The following is a 14995-nucleotide window of genomic DNA, read 5'->3' as shown; positions in this document are numbered from 1 at the left end:
GAAGAAACACTTTACTAACAAAGCTCTAAAACTATTTATATAGCTCATAGTCATTAACAGGCTTTATTTTACCTTGTTTTAAACTTTAAAATTTCATTCTGTTCTCAGAGATGTAATTTATATTTTTCTTTGGTGCTTTTTTGTGCCTTTTTTCTTCTGCAGTTCTCCAACGTGCTGGGGATGCTACCTCCCAGCATGATAAGCAGATAGGTTTACCAACTAGTTCTCCCTAGTTTTCTCTTATCCTGTCATCCCACTTGCCTTTTCTGTGGGGCTATATAAATAGCACGAGATCCAAAGACTGAAGTTGTTGCTCCAGTGTAGAAATGAAGTCTACATGTTGCCCACAAATGAATACACTAAAAACTGACTCCCACTGGAACTCCAGCAGTCTTAGTGAACATCTGCAACCCTAGAGTTCCAGAATGGCCTCTGATGTAAAGTAGAGGAGTCACCAGGACCTGAAGAGTACAGTGTAATCCTGGAATTCCGGAGTTCCCATTTTCTCGTGAATCCTCAGCTCCATTTGTTTTCCCTTTGCCTGGGGCCTGGGAGCTGTCCATCCTAGACTGAGAATTATTGAGTCTGCTATGCTGTGATGAATAATGGTGCTGCTGTGCCCTGTCTCTGGGGCGGCTATCCAACATAAAGCCAGAATCAGAACCACAGCATTTGGTCTCCCGCATCTTAGGCATGAAAATACAGCCTGCTGGAGTAATTGAGTGAAAAATGAATGAGCAACTTAATATGTTTAGTATAATGCCTTATGTCCTTAGTCTTCATATTTTAAGGCTGCTTTAAAGGGTTAGAAATACTGCAGTTGAAAATAATATATATAATATTGTACATTTATAAATACAGCAAAAATCTCTAACAGACTCCACAGAGTTGGAATTCATAACAACCAACAGAGCTAACATTTATATTTAAGCAATATGTAGAGTAAAAAGTAGTTGTTCTCAGGGCCAGTGTTGTGGCAGTAAAAGTAAAGCCATGGCCTGCAATGCCAGCATCCCATGTGGGCACTGGTTCAAGTCCCAGCTGCTTCACTTCTGATCCAGCTCTGCTAACACCTGGGAAAGCAACAAAGGATGGCAAAGCAATAATTGTTGACTGAGCCTGCCTCCTAAAAGCCAAAAGTATGTTCTGGGGATAAACTCCAGTATCTACCCTGTAGTTCTTAAAAGGTCTTCTAAGTAATTTTGATGTAAAATGTTGTGTTTGTTTTTTTTTAAGTAAATTTTTTTTATAGTCTCATAAGTCAGCATTAAGAAATAAAGATGATACCCTACATCCTTTACTCAGTTTTCCCTTATGGTAATCTCTTGCAAAAACCACAATAAAATATTGGCCACCAGGATATTGACAGTCAAGATAAAGCACATTTCTGTCACCACACAATTTCTCAAGTTGCTCTCTTATGGCCATATTTCCTTCCTATCCTCTTTAATTCCTGGCAACCACTCCTCTGTTCTCTGTTTCTATAATTTTATTGTTTATGAATTTACAAAACTTTTTCTAAAAGATGTGTCCAGCTTTCTAAAGAAGACAAATACACTATGTATCATCATGCTGATATTAATTAATAGCAATATATCTAATAGTATAGTTGTTTAAAGAAGATATTACAAATATTAATGAATACTTCTTCTGAGCAGAAAATAGGGAGCTCACCCTTTAAGACTTTAAAATTCAGAGGAAGATATAAATATGAAATAAGTATACAAATACATGAAATCACAAATTATAATAGGTGTTTCGAAAAAAATGGAAGAACTAGAATAACATGAGTATATTTTGTACATTGGAAAATCAGAGAAGTTGGGGAGAAGATTCTATGACCCCTCATAACTCTAAATGGAGTATCTTTGGGCCCCAAATTACAGTTTTTCCCACTGAGTACTCGTTATGACAAATTATTCCACTTGTAAGTTTATGCTGATCTGTGTCTGCCTGTAATTAACTAAAGTTATTTGATATTCTGTCTTCTGGGGGAAGTGAAAAGATGTATCTCTTGCCCTTTTTCCTTTCCCCAAGGGATGTGTTTCAAATCTTGAATAGCTCAATTTTCAGCCCATGGTTTATTAAACAACTCTTTGTATTTGTGATTTGGAACATTCTCTGTAAAGAGATTTTTTGATTAAATGCCTATAAACACATATGATAGTCACATTTTTATAAAAATGCATATTAAGAATGGTTTTTATAAGTTTATATACAACCCTATAGATTTGTAGGATAAGGATACAAATCTGTTTATCATAAAGTATGTAACATCTGTCAAAAAAGATTATCATAGTGGAGTTTAATATAGTTGAATTTATAGCTGAATAGCTTATCAGACACAGTGTGTTTTTGAAGTTTAAAAGCTGTTTTAAATAATCCGTGGACCAGTTTTCAATTATAGATAAAAACAAAGTATGGAAATAATATTTTGAATGTGTATGACAAATATGTTGAAGCATTCATTAATATAATTTCCCTATACCAGGATAAGTTTTGGCTTTTTATAAAAGATGGTATTTTCCAACTACTCTTGTATTTCTTTAACTTACGAAATCATTCTACTTGCTTATTCTATTAAGTAGTATTTTACGTCTGAGTATTTTTCTTGAAGTTCTTGTTACTGCACAATCAATATTTAGAATTACACTCACTGATAGGAGAAGTAGCTTCATTTCCTCATGGAGATAAATTGTTTTCAATAAATGGTTTCAAAGGCCATTATACTTGTATTTATACAAGTTATTTCTGAGTTAACTTATTTCTGATTACTGAAGATATTGGAAAATTATTGAGAGTTTTCAGTTGTCACGTGAAGCATTTAGTTTCTCAGTTTTCTCCTGTTTTCTTTTTTCCATTTCCTCTCAATATTACAGTGAAACCCAGTCAGCACTTAAACATTTATTATTTAATTAGTTGTCATAGCATACTATTAGGAAAGGCTTGGAGTGATTTTCTTTGGAAATGCTAAGTATTTGGCCACAGTGTTAAGTAAAAATCTGGCCAGAGGTTTCCAGATCCTAATGCTTAAATCAGCAGTATTTGTAATAAATTGTGCTTATCAGATAAAATTTGGAAAGCCAGATTATTTAAAGAGGTTATTAGTAAGACATACGAAACTGTCCCCAAGTCCTTATTTTTGCAGATCTTTAGTTTTTAGTATGGGGAATACAGAGTAGATAGATGGGGGCTGTGGGGAAGGTTCAGACATTGGAGTCCTCTAAAAGATCAGGCATTAAATACTTGATAGAAAATCAGTCTAGAGTTGAAGTCTTCATCGAATCCCTAAATTTAGATATATGTATCTTGTGTTCTTAAGTGAGACACCTAATATTAATTTGCCCAGAAACAAAAACAAGTATCTGATTTTGTGCTAAAAGCATGTACGTGCTTAACTAAATTAAACTACGGATGAAATACTTAACTTTGTTATGTCTTTTAAAGTAGTACTTAATGATTCTGTGCACATCTTCTTTAACATTTTCAATATTATGTTTTTCTGTCAGCTGAACAGGAAAACTAGTCAATTTAAAGATGTATGTAGGAACTTACAGAAAATAAAGCTACCTGTATACAAGGTTGACATTTTTTGGTGTAATTTAAATAACAAGACATTTTTGTGTCAAAAATCTGGGTTGAATTATTTTTCTAAGAAATTCTTCATTTTGCACGAAAATTAGAAGGATGGATTTGTATATTTGGGAATTTTGATTAATCATTTAATTTTTTTACTGAATATTTTCATGTTCCTTAAACTGTACTCTTGGCCACATTCTTTAATTCTCTCTCACAGTGATTGGTAGGTTAGATAACCTGAAACGCCATCAATTATTTACCAATACTTCTTGGACCTTATTTCAAGTTTTTCTGTGACTTGATTTACTAAGTAAAGGATCAACAAGTGTAGAACAAACAATAAATCTCTAAACTGGGATTATAGCTCAGAGCGTGCAGACATTTATGGGTCTTGATTCATGTTGCCAAGTTGCCCTAGCAGTTGTCAGATAAGAGATATAAGAATATGGATATAAAGAAAGAGGTAGGGAAGAGAATTCCAGAGTTGCTGCATAGAGTGGAGTTTTGTTTTAAAATCTGAGATTATCATTTCCTATTATTATTTCCTATCATATTCCTAAACCCCCAGACTAGAACTGCGTTTTAAATCTTCCAGTTTTTCCTCACTATATTGAGTGTTGTTTATATATTTGGGGAATTAGATGATTGTCTCCCAGCCTGCCAGCTTAATTCTGGAGGCTTGAGGAAAAGATGGTATTTTTGTCACTAGCAAGTAATAAGGTTCATATTTTGTTGAATGAATGACAGGAAGGAAGAGAATTAGTTTGGTTTGGCTAGCATATGGAATTCATAAAGGACAATAATGGGAGGCTGGAAAGTTAAATTATATAGAGCCATGAATGAGCAACTTAGAAGTTTGAATTCTCTTTGTTTGGTATAAAGGTTCTGTTAAAAGTTTTCAAAGGAATTTGGGAGTAAACTGATCAGTTGAGTTTTAAGGCTAAGCCAGATAAAATATATTGAGGAGAGACTCAAGAGGTAGTTTAGTTAAAAAACTAGGAAATAGTAATAGAACCCAAACTAGTATAGTGTATAGAACAGCAGTCAAACGAAGAATATTATTAATTGATTCCTGAGTGATGGTCAATATGCAAATTACTGATTATATTAGCAGTGAACAAGGAAGATGGATTTATAGTATTTGTAGAAGTTATTTTTAAAACAACTACAGTGTTTTGAATACTATGGGAAAAATAATTGGGCTATGAAAGTGTCAAACAGATAAATAAATCATAGTTGGGAGTGGTGTCTTTGGTTGGCTTATGAGGGTGCTATGTTAGCTGTCACCCATGTAACAGCCACGAGAAGAAAAGTGTGAATGGTCCATCTAAGCAAACAACACAGCATTGTGCAAAGATCTTGAAGTGGTTTAGAACATTGGCATATTTGGTGTACACAAAGTATTGGTATCGAGACGAGAATAAGTCACTTTAGATGAGAAGCAGTAAGAAAAAATAATTGATAAGACATCTCATTGGATGTAGGCAGCAAGGAGAATCAGATCATCAGAATCCAGGTTTCAACACTAAATGTTTCATTATCACTTTAGTTATTAGTCTTTGAATAGGATTTATATAATAATTTTAAATTTTTACCCACTACAGATAATTAATTGGTATCTGAAAGTTATGTTTCTACTTTTTAAAAGCAGAATATACAGGTCCTGAGAATACAATTTGTTTAGTTTGTGCTAATTGGAGTAAAATGATTAGTATGTTATAGGAAAATCTTTTTTGAAAATGCTTTTAGGTTTTTTATTTTTTTATATATTTGTTTTTAATTGACATAATTTGTAGGTATATTGATCACCTCATGTATTGATAATTTTGTTGGGGACATCTAAAATCCTTTCTGTTAGCTATTTTGAGATACACGGTTAATTGTTGTCAACCTTAGTTACTCTGCTGCAGAACATTAGAAATTATTCCTTCTCCTCAACTGCACCTTGTACCCTTTAGCTATTCTCTGTCTGCTCGTCCCACCCATACCATACTCTGTTAACCACTATTTTACTCCCTATTTCTGTGAGATCAACTATTTTAGTTTCATCTGTGGGAACACTCAATACTTGTTTTACTATGCCTGACTTAATTCACTTAACAGAATGTTAACTTAACAGAATGTCCTCTAGCTTGTTGTGTTGTCACAAATGCTAGGATTTAATTCTTTTTTATGGCTGACTAACATTCCACTCATCAATCAATGGGTGTTTATGTTGATTCCTTATATTGCTGTTGTGAACAGTTCTGAATAAACACAGAAGTTTGTACCTCTTCAGCATACTGATTTCTTTTCCTTTGATTATATGCCCATTAGTGGAATTGCTGGATTATATGATGGTTCTGTTTTGTTTTTTGAGGAGCTTCTATATTGTTTTACATAAAACTGTTATAATTTACATTCCCACCAGTGGTGTTTAAGAGCTTTCCTTTCTCTGCACCATTGCTAGCATTAGCATTTGTCTTTTGTTTGTTTTCTTTTCTCTCTCTCTCTCTCTCTCTCTCTCTCTCTGATTTATTTATTTATTTGAAAGGCAGAGTTACAGAGAAAGATCTGTCTGCTGCTTCACTTCCCACATGGCCACAACCCAGGAGTTTCTTCTGGGTCTCGCTAGAGTACGTGGGCCATCTTGCGCTGCTTTTCCAGGCACAATAGCAGGGAGCTGGATCAGAATTGGAATATCTGGGTCTCAAACCATCACCCACTGGGGATGCCAACATCATAGGTAGTGGCTTTACCCACTATCCCACAGCATCAGCCCCTGTTTTCTTTTTAGTTAATAGCCATTTTTTTAGATAATAGCCATTCTGACCAGGAAGATGTGGTATCTAGTTGTGGTTTCAAGTCATTTTGGTTTTTTGTTGTTGTTGTTTTGTCATGGAGTTTGACAGTTTCTTAAATATTCTGGAAATTAATCCTTTGTTGGAGGCATACTTTACAAATAATTTCTTTCATCATCTGAATTTTTTCCTCTGCTGTACTCAGAGACTTTTTAGTTTGATTTAATCCTGTTAGTCAATTTTTCCTTTTGTTGCTTGAGCTTGTGAGGTCATAGCCGAAAGATCTCTGCCCAGACCGGTATCCTGAATTAATTCCTCTTATATTTTCTTCTAGTACTCCATACTTTAGGATCTTGACATTTAAGTCTTTGATCCATTTTGAGTGGGTTTTTTTTAATACATATAGTGAGAAATGGGGGTGGGGGGTGTTTGTCATTTCTGCTTATGAATACACTTGATCTTAGCCAAAGGCTAAGAAGCAATTGCTTATGAATGTCCAGCACTATTTATTGAGAAGTTGTTCCTTCTCCAATGTCACTCTTGGTGCCTTTGTCAAAAATCAGTTGTCTGTCAATATATGGATTTATTTGTGGTTTTTGAAGCAGTTTCATTGGTCTGTGTATCTGGTATTAATGCCAGTACCATGCTGATTTGATAAGTATAGCTTTGTAATGTTTTAAAGTCAGGTATTCTCTTGTTTCCAGCGTTCATTTTTGTTCAGCATTGCTTTGGCTATTCAGGGTCTTCTGTAATTCACTATGAATTTGGGAGGTGTTTTTCTGTGAAGAATATTCGTATTTTGGTTGGGATTGCATTGAATGTGTAGAGATCATTTTGGGTAGTGTAGGCATTTTAGCAATATTAATTCTTATAATCCATGAACACTGGATGTCTTACTATTTCATTATGTCATTTTCAGTTTTCCTTCACCAGTGTTTTATGGTTTTCACTGTAGAATTCTTTTACTCTTTGGTTGAATTTATTCTTGGATTTTTTTGTAGTTATTGTAAATGGATTGCTTTCTTGATTTCATTTTCAGCTAGTTCATTATAGATGTATGGAAATGCTACTGATTTTTTATATATTGATCTTGTATATCATAACTTTAGTGAATTAATTTATCAGTTCAAATGTAAGTTCATGTTGTGTACAAACATACTGACTTCCTCTTTTCAATTTGGATGCACTTTCTTTCTTTCCCTTGCCCAGTGGCTCTGGCTAGGACTTCCAGTATCCTGATGACTAAGACTGGTGAAAATGGGCATCTTTGTCTTGTTTTTTCTTAGAGGAAACACTTTAGACTATTTGCAGTTCAGTATGTTAGCTATGAGTTTGTCATAGATGGTACTGATTCAGATGTGTTGTATGCTTAATTTGTTCAGTTTTTATCATGAAGGGATAATTGTGAAAGTCTATTCTGTATTTGTTGAGATGTTCATTTAGTTTTTGTCCTTCATTATGTTGGTGTGATATACCTGTTCATTGATTTGCATATGTTGAACCATGTTTGCATCCTTGGTAAATTCCACTTGATCATGCTGTACCTCTTGGATGTACTATTAGATTCAGTTTGTTAATATTTTGTTGAAAATTTTCATCTATGTTCATCAGAGACTGATTCATCAGTTTTTTATTTGGTTGTACCCTAGTCTGGCTTTGATAGGGTAATGGTGGGCTCATAGAATGAATTTGCAAAAATTCTCTGCCTTTAATTTTTCAAAAAGTTTGAAAAGAATAGTTAGGTAAAATTCAACAACGAAACTATCTGGTGCTGGGCTTTTCTTTGTTGGAAGACTTTCTGTGACTGATTTGATTTCATTGCTCATTATTGGTCTGTTTAGGTTTTCTGTCTGTTTATAATTTAATTCCTTCGTGTCCAGATTTTTTTCAGTTCTTCTAGGTTTTACAGTTTGGTTATAGTTGTCTTTATAGTCCCTAAAGGTCCTTTATATTTCTTGTGGTATCGGTTGTAATGTCTCCCTTTTTAATCTCTGATTTTGGTATGATTTTTTTTCTTAATTTAACCAAATATATCAATTTTTATCTTCTCAGAAAAACAAATTTTGTTTTGTTTCTTTTGTAGATTTTTAAAAAATTCTTATTGCCTTTATTTCTGTCTGATTTTTTTTTATTAACAGATTTACTTATTTACTTGAAAGTCAGACTTACAGAGAGGAGAGGCAGAGAGAGAGAGAGGTCTTCCATCCGCTGGTTCACTCCCCAATGGGCCGCTAATGGCCGGAGCTGCACCAATCTGAAGCCAGGAGCTTCCTCTGGGTCTTTCCACGTGGGTACAAGGGCCCAAGGACTTAGGCCATCTTATACTGCTTTCCCAGGCCATAGCAGAGAGCTGGATTGGAAGTAGAGCAGCCAGGACTTGAACCGGCACCCATATGGGATGCTAGCACTGCAGACAGCGGCTTTACCCTGCTACGCCACAGCAGCAGCCCCTGTCTGATCTGTATTATTTATTTTCTGCTTCTAATGTTGGATTTGGTTTATTCTTACTTTCTTTGAATTGCATTGTTAAAAGTTCTTTTGCTTAATTGAAATCTGTTTTTTTTTAAATGTAGGCATTTACTGCTGTAAACTTCTTCCTTATCACTGCTTTTGCTGAAATCCATAAGCTTTTTCCATGTATTAAGAAAAATTTGTCCTTTACCTTTAGATTAATTTGTTTTCCTTTTTTTAGTGCAGAAGAAAATGAAATTTGCCTGTCTCTAAAATAAAAAACAGAGCCTTTTTGTTGAATTATAAAATGGCATATCTCCCAATTTTATAATGGCTTTTTAAAAATGAGACTAAGGGAGCCGGCGCTGTGGCATAGCAGATTAATTTGCCATCTGCAGTGCCAACATCCATATGGGCACCAGTTCAAGTCCCAGCTGCTCCACTTCAGTTCCATCTAACTTCTAATGTGCTTGGGAAAGTAGCAGAAGATGGCCCAAATTCTTGGGCCCCTGTACCCACATGGGAGACCCAGAATAAGCTCCTAGTTCCTGGCTTCAGATCAGCCTAGCTCAGCCATTTAGGGAGTGAACCAGCAGTTAGGGGATCTCTCTCTCCCTCTGTCTCTCCCTGTTACTCTTCCTTTAAATAAATAAATAAGTCTATTTTTAAGAAATGAGATTTAGTTAAATAATGGTGATAGAGTAAAATCCATGTGAATTAATGCATTAATTTTTGTTTGTTTGCTATGAAAGTGTGCTTACAGCAGTTATTTATGAAAACATGAAAAACAAAATTTTGACATAAGTCCACGGAACTTTGTGGTTTAGTTGGCTATATTCCTTACTGATGGTGTCATTTTTAATTCTGAGCCAGTCAAGGAAAATTTTTAAATGATTATCTCTTCATATATTTAGTTTTAGAATATTTTATTAATAGCCCAACTTAATTTTCACATTCTGAATGAAATTCTGTTCGCTCCATGTCAATAAACACATAAAATAAAGATAGCAGAAAGATTCTATTATTTCCACAGACATTTTTTGTTAGCTGGAGTGGTTGGTTACAATTTTTTGAGACCTCTGGAGTTGGCCTTGGCCTGAATGTTTACATTTTAGAGATGGGAATGCTGTCAGATCAGGAATTTTAGCTTAGAATATTTCAAGAAGTGGTTTTTATGATATTCCAATTCTTGTAATCAAACCAAGTGATTACACTGGAAAGCTGAACATGTGTAATATCTTCAGTGAAGACAAAAAACAGTTCATGTACCCACGTGTGCATGCACTTACACTTTAAAACCTTAAATATTAGATACTAACTGGCTACCTACTGACTTTGGTCCTTACAAACTAAGTAATGTAGTGGCCCTCTTCAATCTGATTATGAATTGGAAAACTATAAAATATGGATTCCAATACCTATTTTAGGTCAGGGTCTTGAGACTGATCTCACACTCTCTCCCTTCCCTCATCCCACATCCTCCCTTCCTGAGTGTGTTTCAGGAGCCATATAGGTTATAGAGTATAATTTATCCCAGAAACTTCCACAGCAGTCATGAGTTTCAGTGAGGTTTTTCACTAGATGCTGATGCTCCTTGTAGAAGGTTTACTTTGTTTGTATATAATCATTATATGTCATATAATCATTATATATCATAAAATATTTTCTTCCTTACATTACTTGTTGAGCACCTGCCAAGTGTAAGGTACTATTCTAGAAGCTGGAAGGGTTTCCATAAATGCAGAACATGATACCTTTCCTATAGGGATTTATTATGTGGTGAAGTAGAATAGGTTATGGACAGTCCAAGACAATATAAGTATGAACAATGCGGATAGTCATGATATGTAATAGAAGATGACCTAGAAATAACTACAAGTCTGAGTGCAGAATATGGATCAAACACTGTGTACCAAAAAGTAACTCTTAGGGCCCATTTAACTTTTTTTTTTTTTTTTTTTTTTTTTTTTAATTAGTATGTTGGCAGATAAACTGAACATGACTCCAGAAGAAGCTGAAAGGTGGATTGTGAATTTGATTAGGAATGCAAGACTGGATGCCAAGATTGATTCCAAATTAGTAAGTATTATATTAATTTTGTTTCATCCTTCTGGGAGTTTTAAATTAGAACATTTTCTTCAATTAAGAGTTTAATATGTCATATTTTTAGGCAGCAGCAATAACCTCCCATTTTTCCTTAACTGGATAAATGGTGTCATCCCTATAAAAATAGGTAAAATGTGTGCCATAGTGTTGTTAGGTCATACTCATGACTTATTACTATTACAAGGCACAGGGGTGGGTGTTATGGCACAGTGCGTCAAACTTCTGCTTGGGGCACTCGCATTCTATGTTGGAATGCCTGAGATTCCAATAAGCTTTCTGCTAGTGCACCTGGGAGGCAGCAGATGATGTTTCAAGTACTTGACTTACCACCCATGTGGGGATGTCAGCATGGAGTTCTTGGTTCCTGAATTCACTCATGGGCATTTGTGGAGTGGACCGGTGGCTGGAAGATCTCTGTCTCTCCCTCTCTTATGTCACTCTGCTTTTCCAATAAATAAATCAACAAAACTTCAAAAAGCATAATAAAAGACTAATTTTGCTGTTTTCATTTTAGGGCCACGTGGTTATGGGAAACAATGCAGTCTCACCCTATCAGCAAGTGATTGAAAAGACCAAAAGCCTTTCTTTTAGAAGCCAGATGTTGGCCATGAATATTGAGAAGAAACTTAATCAGAATAGTAGGTCAGAGGTAAGAATCACAGATTTTGATTCTGTCTGGAATTTAGCAATAGTGTAACATAATTGTTACTTGAACTCCATTTGAGAACATCTTACTATTCATTGTATCTGTCTTTGTATTTCTACTTAAGAGAATGAATGTTTTATGTAAGAAATGACTAAATGCAATTTTTTCCTGTATTTATTATATACATTAGTCAGGAAACTGGGGAAAAATTATGTTCCTAGTTAAACTATTTTTCTTTTCTTTTACTCTTCCTGTGTGATTTCATTAACTAATATCCAGGGTTTTCAACATACAATTTTGACATTGGCAAGTGATAATTTTCATGTGTAGTCCTCTTCTGAGTCTATGATAAGTGTTATGCTCTTTAAATCTCAAAGATAGTTCTGCGGGGCTGCATTTTGGCACGGAAAGTTAAGCTGCTGCCTCAGAAGACCACTTCCCATATCAGAGAGCCAGGGTTTGAGTCCTGCCTGTGGTTCCAATTCAGCTTCCTTCTGTTTACTCTGGGAGGCAGCAGTTAATTGCTGTAGTTCTTGGGCCCCTGTTGGAATCATTTCAGTAGTGAACTAGCAGATGAAAATAGAAGATCTCTCTGTGTCTGTGTGTCGTGCCTTTCAAATAAGTTAAAATAAAAACCCCAAAAATAACCATTAGCCCCCTGTATTGGTAGTGAGCCCGGTTAGGTGTTGAAGGAACTTGAATGTACCTGTAATTTTGGAGTCCAAAAACCATCTTTAATTCTCTTTAGACATGATTATGTGTAACTGGAGAATAGGAAGGCATGAGAAGCAGTTATGGGACATTCAGTGGCCTTACTAGATTAAATTTTAGGGGCTGGGTTGTCCTTAGCTTAGTCCTTTAGCTTTAAAAGAGAAGGATGAATTAGAATAGGAATTTCATTTCCCAGCCAAGGCCAAGAATAGCTGAGCCTGGAAAATTACTTTTATATTGTATTTTTCTATATATAACATTATCCATTATTGTTCCAATGTTTGTGTTTCTCTTTTTAATTGGGCAGACCTGTATCAGTTGACTTTTTTTTAATATAGGTTTATTTTATTTATTTGAAAGGCAGTTAGAGAGAGGAAGAGAGAGAGACTGAGAGAAATCTTCCATCTGCTGGTTCACGCCTCAGATGGCTGTAACGGCCAGTGCTGGACCAGGCCAGAACTTCATCTGGGTCTTTCACACGGGTACAGGGAACCAAGACTGGCAATCCTCCACTTCCCTCCCAGGCATATTAGCAGGGAGCTGGATTGGAATTAGGGCAACCGGGACTCCAACTAGCATCCTTATGGAATATGGTGTTACAGGCAGCAGCTTAACCCACTGTGCCAAAACACCAACCCTGAATTTTTGTTGTTTTTTTAAGATTTATCTATTTATTTAAAAGTCAGGGTTAGAAGCAGGGTGGGGTCTTTCACTCACTGGTTCACTTCCCAAGAGTGGCCAGGGTTGAGCCAGGCCGAAGCCAGGAGCTTTATGTGGTCTCCTCTGTGGGTGGAGTGAGTCCAAGCACTTGGCCATCTTCTACTGCTTTTCCCAGGCCATTGACAGGGAACTGGAGCAGCCAGGACATGAACTGGTGCCCATGTGGGATACCTGCTAATGCCACAACACAGGCCCCAGTATCAGGTGACATTTTGACGGGGCAACTCATATTAAGTGATTGCAAAGTGAAAGCCTTAAAGCAGCTTGGCAGTAGTAGTGCTAAAGTATGTGTTATGTCACTTTTTTCTGTATTGGCTGTTTTGGAAAGTATTTTTCTTTCACCCTGTCGGTTTCTCTACATATTTTAGGCTCCTAACTGGGCAACTCAAGACTCTGGCTTCTACTGAAGAACTGTAATGAAAAGATGAAAAAAACTACAAAATAAAGATGAAATAATGGAACCATTGTATAAAGAGTGACATACATTTTAGAAATGACATATTGAATATAAATTTTGGAGAATTTGAATAAAATTGGCCATGGTTTATTTTATTTTGATGTGAATGTCCTTGTGTGTCAAATTTTTTTTTATTTTAGAATAGTAATATATTCATAGGAAGTTGTAAAAATAGTAGAGGGGTCCCCCTTTGTTCACCTCATTTTACTCAATAGCACAGTACAAAAATAAGGATACTGACATTAATTCAATGTGTATGAATCTCTCTGCCATTTTATAGTGTGTACACTTGTGTAGTCATCATTGTAGTCAACATACAGAACTGTCATCACAAACATCTCTTGCTACCCTTTTGTAGCCATTGAACCCTTTGGCCACCAGCAATCTGTTCTCCATTTCTAGAATTTTGTCCATTAGGACAGTGTTACATGAACAGAATTAGAGTCAGTGCTCCATATCTGCAAGTTTTTTGACCAACCCCAGATTCAAAGTACGCAAGGGAAAAAAGAGTTCCATTTGCTGAACATGTACTGATTTTTTCTTATCTTTGCTTCCTACAATACTATACATACGTAGCCTTTACAGTGGATTAGATTATTATAAGTAATGTAGAAATGATACAGAATGCAGTTAATTTATACGCATATAATTACACCATGTTATGTAAGAGAGGAGTCTCTCAGGGAACCCGGAATGAACCATTTCCCTATTGAAGGGTATTTTAATTTCCCACACTGCAGAGACTAGATAGAATAGGTTGGATTTTATAAATGCTTATCTGATTGTTACACACATACACATACACATTGTTTACTGGATACTCAAAGTATTTAAGAAATGTAAAGTTCTTACTGGGTCTCCTTTACAAAGAAGTGGTTTGATTTTTCAGTTTGGTTGAGTTGAAACCCAGTCAACAGGAACTTAAGTTTGCTCTCAAGGAAGGTAATACAAAGATAAAATATAAATAAATATTTGTGTGTATATATAGTTTTTTTTATTTATTTTTACTTTTTGGTCAAATGATCAGGCCAACCTCAAAATTCAGGTAAGTTAGAGACTAGAGAAGTTAAGAGGCATCTGCCATTTTTAAAGTGCATAGAGGCCTCTCAGTACTAAACCTTGTGTAGAGTCTACAAACTTTCTGTAAAAGGCCATATAGCAAGTATTTTAGGCTCTTCAGACCATTTGTTCCCTGTTGTAATTACCCAACTGTCATGTAGCTCAAAAGCAGGCTTTGTAGGTAAGCAAATGCTGTGGCTGCATTGCAGTAAAACTGCTGTGTTTACAAATATCCTAAGGTCATCTGCTGTGGTTTCTGACTCTGCTGTAGTAGAGGTAGGTACTTAAAGCTGTGACCAAAGGTACTGGAACAGGATAGGATTACTGGTTAGGGTAAACCAAGTGTGGTTATTTTATTCACTGTTGTAAAAATGCCAAATAGAAAAAATTGTATGTGTGTGGGGTGGTGATTACTGGTAGTAAAAAATTACCAAGAGACAGTACCAAAAGGTGACATAGATAACAGGAATAGAAATAGATCTTTAC

General features: G+C 35.4%; 1 protein-coding gene across 1 annotated transcript in view; it reads left to right on the top strand.

Moving 5' to 3' along the window:
- EIF3E (eukaryotic translation initiation factor 3 subunit E) overlaps positions 1 to 13545 on the top strand; it is a 44871-nt gene extending 31326 nt beyond the window's left edge. The window contains exons 11-13 of the mRNA XM_002710732.5: positions 10787 to 10889; positions 11431 to 11565; positions 13362 to 13545. Coding sequence (XP_002710778.1) covers positions 10787 to 10889; positions 11431 to 11565; positions 13362 to 13400 — 277 coding nt within the window. The 3' untranslated portion in view covers positions 13401 to 13545. The remainder of the gene's footprint in view (positions 1 to 10786; positions 10890 to 11430; positions 11566 to 13361) is intronic.
- The last annotated feature ends 1450 nt before the right edge of the window (positions 13546 to 14995 follow it).

This window comes from Oryctolagus cuniculus, chromosome 6 (genome assembly GCF_964237555.1).
Source record: "Oryctolagus cuniculus chromosome 6, mOryCun1.1, whole genome shotgun sequence".
Classification (NCBI taxonomy): Eukaryota; Metazoa; Chordata; class Mammalia; order Lagomorpha; family Leporidae; genus Oryctolagus; species Oryctolagus cuniculus.
Note: the sequence above shows the minus strand (reverse complement) of the source record. Positions and strands in the feature narration are given on the sequence as shown.